Raw genomic sequence first — 7459 nt, forward strand, 5'->3', positions numbered from 1 at the left:
ACAGAGGAGGGGGCCTGTGTACAACCCCCGTGCGGGTCCCCTTCTATCTTCGTAGCACAGTTGCAAGTAGACTGGCACTCTGCTAGATTATACTAAGCATGCACAGGTCTCCAGTAACATGGCACCCGCACAGTGTCCCTGGTGATTTTTACACTGCGCATGTGCAAACCTCTGAGAAAATTGGGGACGCATCATTTTTGTACACAGCAAACCCTGGCTCCAGTGGACTGGCTCTCAAATCTAGTCTACAAGAACGACGACCAGGTCATGTTTTCAGGATTTCTGTTTGTCGAAGCATGTAAGAAATCCAGAAAACATGACCTGTTGGAGGTATTTGAGGACTGGCGTTGAGAACCACTGCTCTTATGCATTGTTGATTATCCGGCTTTTATATGGTGCCACCAAGTGTCCCTAGCCCTGTACCGGGAGAATTACTATATAGGGTATACAAACAAAACAGTATAAAAAGAGGGATCAAACCAACAGTACAGGGGCAACAATAAATCCACAAAATAATCACACAACAAACTGTAAGGGCTGAATAGAAGAGATCAGAGTCACTGACTGAGTGGGAGCGCACTGGAGAACCAAGATGGCGGAGGAGCCTGCTCGTGAGCGCTTAATCCGAAGACTACAGTTCTTACACGTGTTTTGGCTCTATATCCAACAATATCCGTAGCCATAACAGGCAGCCCTCGACTGATGCCATAGAAAGTCGTATAATAAGCATCATTAATCCTACTCTAGTCTTCTCCTGTCACCTACAGACTCGCCCACCTAGAACCCACTCCTCTAATCAGCTCGTGAAATGACATGTCCGGGGACTCGGCCCGAGTTTGCAAACCTTCAAAATCAAGTTTCCAGCTCCCCCAAAGTTTTCTATCAGTGCTTCAGGCGCATCAGTCACCTCGCTTCGGGCAATGCGGCCTGGATCATACACCGGCACAATGACGCAGAGCACAGAGAACATAAAGACTTTATTATTTTGTAGTTTTACAAAAGCGTGTTCTCCGGTAATACTTCCACTAAAACATGAGAAATAAAAATGGTAACAGCCGGCACATAACTGCGCAAAACTCAATGCGCAGCGCACACAGAGACCCTGCCCCAGTTCTCGTCCTCTGCATTATGTGGGGGCTTCCCCCAATCACCCCCAGGGTCACCAGACACTTGGTAGATCTTCGAGACATCTTTAACCCATCTTCAAGTAAACATCAGCGGTTGGTTTGTTGGTTGTCCCGATCTCCACACCCGAGCGCCCCATGATGAGGGACCATAACCCACCCAGTTTCCCCAAACTAAAATCCCCCAAATTATGACAAAGAAACAAATTACTGAGAACAAATCGATGGGGAAGACGTCCGCGGTTACTAGCGCCGCCTCCTCTCTGGGCTCCGGCTTCTCCTCCTCCCGCTTCTGAAAAACAGCCGCAAAAAATCACTTTACTAGGTCACCCCTGTATCATCGCTGCTAGTCTAGAACCCCATGCAACCATTACAGTAACCATGCGTGTCCGGAAATAGAATATTCGTTTATCCCTTAGGATAATCAGGGCTCTGTTGTGCAGAGTGAATACTTTAAGTGGACTAAAAATTATACAAAAATAACAGTCATCAGTCAGTACATCACCTCCTATTTAGTCCCCTGCCCACCCTCCGTCCTGCCACAGTCTCCAATATCCTTTCCCTTTGCCCCTGCTGCCTCCCTGACGCTTGCCATCACCTTGCCCACCACTACTGGCATTGTCCATTACACACACAAACAAGTTCTCATCACTTACATGGTCAAGAGACCATCTCTGGATTCTGTGCACCTTCTGCCCCAATCTCTATTGGCATTACTATGCAGACTTCCTAAATGGCTAATCTACAACCGCTTAACACGCTCCCCATTAAGGCTCTCCCCTACCCATTACACCTTGGCTTCCGCCCTCTCCTTGCCACCAAGACTGCCCTAGCCAAGGTGTAATGTCCTAATCTTGGCTACAGCCAGAAGACAATTCCCTCTGCTCTTCGAACCTCTGCCAATTTTGACAGCTGACCACCCTCTCCCCGACAGTCCTCACTCCAATGGCCCTCACAGTCGTTTCCTGATCGACCTCCCTGATTGCTCACTCAGTCCCTGTTTGTCAGGGTCCAAGATTCTGTTCTTGGCCAACTCATCGGCACCTTTGGCCTCAAAAACCCTTTACTCCAATGAGAGCTTCACCCGCACCGCTCCTCACCTATGGAACTCTCTGCCCCTGCCCAGACTCTCCCACAACCTCCAATCTTTCTGGCGGCCTCTCAAAGCGAACCTAAAATTATAATCAATTCCTTTACTTTCAACCAGGGTTCACGCTTCAGTTTGGGAAGATTAAGATCCACCAGCATCCATGGTGGTCCCCACTGCTTCATCGCACCCCCCCCTCCAACAGTGGGCTTACATTTACATGGCGGAACCACTAATGATGCAAACCCGGAGGTGAGCACGTTTGCAGCACGCGGTACGCAGCATTTACAGCGCTCGGACCAGCAATCAGGAAGGACAAACTAGCAGCTTTGGGTGCAGCGTGCACAAGAGCGACATCCAGTGATACTTACCGCCTCTTTCCTTTCGGAGGTCCCCGGACGAAGCACCAATCCACATTTACCGGCTGCCCCATCAGATCCTGGCCGTTTAACCCTTCCATCGCAGCCAGAGCCTCTTTGTAGGTCTCGTACTCCACCAGCGCGTACCCCTGCGGGAATAAGATACACGCGAGATGTAACACAGGTCCAGGGGGATGACTCGCAGAAGAGGTTATGGATGGCGACTGAACGCCATTCTTTATAGGAATTCAGTGTAATAGACCCAACTATAACCCAAGAATGGCCAGAAAGATGGACCCCTACTTGGCTATCTCTGTGGTTTACCACTGACCTTGAGGTAGCCCGTCCTACGGTCCAGATTTAAGTGGACGTTCTTAATCTCCCCGAATTCGGCAAACTTATCGTGAATGTCCTCTTCTGTCGCCTCCTCGTGGACTCCGGTGATGAACAGGATCCAGCCCTCAACAGCTGCGGAAAACCAAAGAGTAAGTGGTCAGTTCTACCATAGCGAGAAGATAAAGACGGCAGGGGGTTAGGGCCGTGTGTATGGGGCACTTACACCTCTGGGGGCCAGGCTCATCCCCGTCCTGCTCCACGCTGTCATAGTTCTCCCTCACCCTGGCTCTGGTGCCCTCCTCGGCTGCAGATAGAGACAAAGTGTTATCTCTGCGCTCTGTACATGTAATATTAGATATGTACCGGACATACACCGATAGAACGGTACACACATCGGGGACTCACCGGCCACAAAGCCTCGACCCTTCCTCTTCTTCGCCTTCTCCTTCAGCTTGTGAATGCTCTCTGCGGAGAATAAAGAGGGGTTACATTCACATACCGTCCTATAAACGCTCTGCACACTGCCCAGGTGATGGAACCACCGTCCTATAAACGCTCTGCACACTGCCCAGGTGATGGAACCACCGCTCTATAAACGCTCTGCACACAACACAGGTGATGGAACCACCGCTCTATAAAAGCTCTGCATACTGCCCAGGTGATGGAACCTCCATCCACTGCCCAGGTGATGGCACCTCCGTCCAATAAATACTCTGCACACTGCCCAGGTGATGTAACCACCGACCTATAAACGCTCTGCACACTGCCCAGGTGATGGAACCACCGACCTATAAAAGCTCTGCATACTGCCCAGGTGATGGCACCTCCGTCCAATAAATACTCTGCACACTGCCCAGGTGATGTAACCACCGACCTTTAAAGGCTCTGCACACTGCCCAGGTGATGGAACCACCATCCTATAAAGGCTCTGCACACTGCCCAGGTGATGGAACCACCGACCTATAAAGGCTCTGCACACTGCCCAGGTGATGGAACCACCGACCTATAAAGGCTCTGCACACTGCCCAGGTGATGGAACCACCATCCTATAAAGGCTCTGCACACTGCCCAGGTGATGGAACCACCGACCTATAAAGGCTCTGCACACTGCCCAGGTGACGGAACCACCGACCTATAAAGGCTCTGCACACTGCCCAGGTGACGGAACCACCGACCTATAAAGGCTCTGCACACTGCCCAGGTGACGGAACCACCCTCCTATAAAGGCTCTGCACACTGCCCAGGTGATGGAACCACCGTCCTATAAGTGCTCTGCACACTGCCCAGGTGATGGAACCACTGACCTATAAACGCTCTGCACACTGCCCAGGTGATGGAACCACCGTCCTATAAGTGCTCTGCACACTGCCCAGGTGATGGAACCACAAACAAACGCTCTGCACACTGCCCAGGTGATGGAACCACCAACATATAAACGCTCTGCACACTGCCCAGGTGATGGAACCACCAACATATAAACGCTCTGCCTGACCTACAGATGTGTCCACATACATCTTACATCCATGCGCTACAAGTCATGTTAAACAGAATGTGTGAGCATCGTGCGACTCTGTAGCGCAGAGCACTTTTTTGTGCGACTTGTTACTGCAGTTATATCTGCATCCATGCTACGTTACAGTGTCAGCGGCTGTAACACTAACATAGCATTTTGCATGCAGATACACCCGCAGTCACACACAGAATATAGACATGCACATATCATTTTATACAGCAGATCTTGCTTGCGTGTCCTACTCGCATTGCTTTGTGAATAAGACATTTGAAGGTAACAAGGTGCACAAGTGAGAACAATGGAGCACCTGGCTGTGTGTGAGGTCATATACTGCAACCTGTAGTCTGTGGCCATTCTATTGATCTCTTATCAGCGCTGTGTGCGCTGCTGCTCTCTGTTATCAAGAACACACATTATATATCTACATATGGCTGTGCTGCGCTCAGTTATCAGGAACACACGTTATATACCCGCATCTCACAGTCTGCGCTACTGCTCTCTGTTATCAACACACACACTATATACCTGCATCTCACTGCCTGTGCTGCTGCGCTCTATTATCAGGAGCACACACATTATATACCTGCATCTCGCTGCCTGTGCTGCTGCTCTCTGTTATCAGGAACACACACATTATATACCTGCATCTCACTGCCTGTGGCTGCTACTCTCTGTTATCAGGAGCACACACATTATATACCTGCATCTCACTGCCTGTGCTGCTGCTCTCTGTTATCAGGAACACACACATTATATACCTGCATCTCACTGCCTGTACTACTACTCTCTGTTATCAGGAGCACACACATTATATACCTGCAACTCACTGCCTGTGGCTGCTACTCTCTGTTATCAGGAGCACACACATTATATACCTGCATCTCACTGCCTGTGCTGCTGCTCTCTGTTATCAGGAACACACACATTATATACCTGCATCTCACTGCCTGTACTACTACTCTCTGTTATCAGGAGCACACACATTATATACCTGATCTCACTGCCTGTGGCTGCTACTCTCTGTTATCAGGAGCACACACATTATATACCTGCATCTCACTGCTACTCTCTGTTATCAGGAGCACAAACATTATTATATACCTGCATCTCACTGCCTGTGCTGCTGCTCTCTGTTATCAGGAGCACACACATTATATACCTGCACCTCACTGGCTGTGCTGCTGCTCTCTGTTATCAGGAGCACACACATTATATACCTGCATCTCACTGCCTGTGCTGCTACTCTCTGTTATCAGGAGCACACACTCTCTGTTATCATATAATGCATAGTTATATATGACACAACCCATACAGGGGGGGGGCACCCTCCAGACAGTACGATACTGAGGACCCGGTGGGAGTACACACGGACCCCACGCCCCATCATACACCTCTCACCGTCACCATCCTCGTCCATAGCGAAGTCTTCGCCACCGGCCTCGTGTAAGTCCAGAACGTCCGCCATGATCGCCGCCTCCGAGCCCTGAGCAGCGCTGCCGTGCTGAGAGACTGAGAAATCAGGGACTAACGGCTTCCGGCGCCGGGAGATGGCGTCACCGTACAGCGCCGTGGACGGAAGTGACGTTGCGACACCGCCTGCCCGCCATCTTGTAGGGGTCACAGCAGCAAGAGCTGGGACCTTTATATAGAGACTGAACTCTCTCTGTCTCTGTTTTTCCCACTTATTACAAGTACAGTAACCTGATCTTCATGTATGAGCTGCTGGGGGTTATACTCCATAGCACATGGGCTGGTGCTTGTGGCTGGGAGGAGCTGCTGGGGGTTATACTCCATAGCACATGGGCTGGTGCTTGTGGCTGGGAGAGAGGAGCTGCTGGGGGTTATACTCCATAGCACATGGGCTGGTGCTTGTGGCTGGGAGAGTGGAGCTGCTGGGGGTTATACTCCATAACACATGGGCTAGTGCTTGTGGCTGGGAGAGTGGAGCTGCTGGGGGTTATACTCCATAGCACATGGGCTGGTGCTTGTGGCTGGGAGAGAGGAGCTGCTGGGGGTTATACTCCATAACACATGGGCTAGTGCTTGTGGCTGGGAGAGTGGAGCTGCTGGGGGTTATACTCCATAGCACATGGGCTGGTGCTTGTGGCTGGGAGAGAGGAGCTGCTGGGGGTTATACTCCATAACACATGGGCTAGTGCTTGTGGCTGGGAGAGAGGAGCTGCTGGGGGTTATACTCCATAGCACATGGGCTGGTGCTTGTGGCTGGGAGAGAGGAGCTGCTGGGGGTTATACTCCATAACACATGGGCTAGTGCTTGTGGCTGGGAGAGTGGAGCTGCTGGGGGTTATACTCCATAACACATGGGCTAGTGCTTGTGGCTGGGAGAGTGGAGCTGCTGGGGGTTATACTCCATAACACATGGGCTAGTGCTTGTGGCTGGGAGAGAGGAGCTGCTGGGGGTTATACTCCATAACACATGGGCTAGTGCTTGTGGCTGGGAGAGAGGAGCTGCTGGGGATTATACTCCATAACACATGGGCTAGTGCTTGTGGCTGGGAGAGAGGAGCTGCTGGGGGTTATACTCCATAACACATGGGCTAGTGCTTGTGGCTGGGAGAGAGGAGCTGCTGGGGGTTATACTCCATAACACATGGGCTAGTGCTTGTGGCTGGGAGAGTGGAGCTGCTGGGGGTTATACTCCATAAGACATGGGCTAGTGCTTGTGGCTGGGAGAGAGGAGCTGCTGGGGGTTATACTCCATAACACATGGGCTAGTGCTTGTGGCTGGGAGAGAGGAGCTGCTGGGGGTTATACTCCATAGCACATGGGCTGGTGCTTGTGGCTGGGAGAGTGGAGCTGCTGGGGGTTATACTCCATAGCACATGGGCTGGTGCTTGTGGCTGGGAGAGAGGAGCTGCTGGGGGTTATACTCCATAGCACATGGGCTGGTGCTTGTGGCTGGGAGAATGGAGCTGCTGGGGGTTATACTCCATAACACATGGGCTAGTGCTTGTGGCTGGGAGAGTGGAGCTGCTGGGGGTTATACTCCATAGCACATGGGCTGGTGCTTGTGGCTGGG

At 51.3% G+C, this 7459-nt stretch overlaps 1 protein-coding gene across 1 annotated transcript; it reads right to left on the bottom strand.

Moving 5' to 3' along the window:
* Positions 1-958: 958 nt before the first annotated feature.
* On the bottom strand, positions 959-6022 carry RBM8A (RNA binding motif protein 8A). Its single transcript, XM_088467541.1, has 6 exons — positions 5818-6022; positions 3312-3371; positions 3130-3210; positions 2902-3038; positions 2583-2719; positions 959-1416 (listed from the first exon to the last, which is right to left on the bottom strand). Exons 1-6 carry the CDS (start codon positions 5882-5884, stop codon positions 1371-1373), a joined length of 528 nt encoding a protein of 175 aa, XP_088323667.1. The 5' UTR covers positions 5885-6022; the 3' UTR covers positions 959-1370.
* Between the last annotated feature and the right edge of the window lie 1437 nt (positions 6023-7459).

This window comes from Taudactylus pleione, unplaced genomic scaffold (assembly GCF_031769625.1).
Source record: "Taudactylus pleione unplaced genomic scaffold, aTauple2 ptg000073l, whole genome shotgun sequence".
Taxonomy (NCBI): Eukaryota; Metazoa; Chordata; class Amphibia; order Anura; family Myobatrachidae; genus Taudactylus; species Taudactylus pleione.

Excerpts from the sequence above, each read along its gene's own strand:
- RBM8A (XM_088467541.1), bottom strand. The coding sequence starts at position 5,884 with ATGGCGGACGTTCTGGACTTACACGAGGCCGGTGGCGAAGACTTCGCT. Across the intron at positions 3,211-3,311 it reads GGGTCGAGGCTTTGTGGCCG|CCGAGGAGGGCACCAGAGCC; the intron begins GTGAGTCCCCGA and ends CTCTATCTGCAG. Across the intron at positions 1,417-2,582 it reads CCTCCGAAAGGAAAGAGGCG|AAGCGGGAGGAGGAGAAGCC; the intron begins GTAAGTATCACT and ends GCTGTTTTTCAG.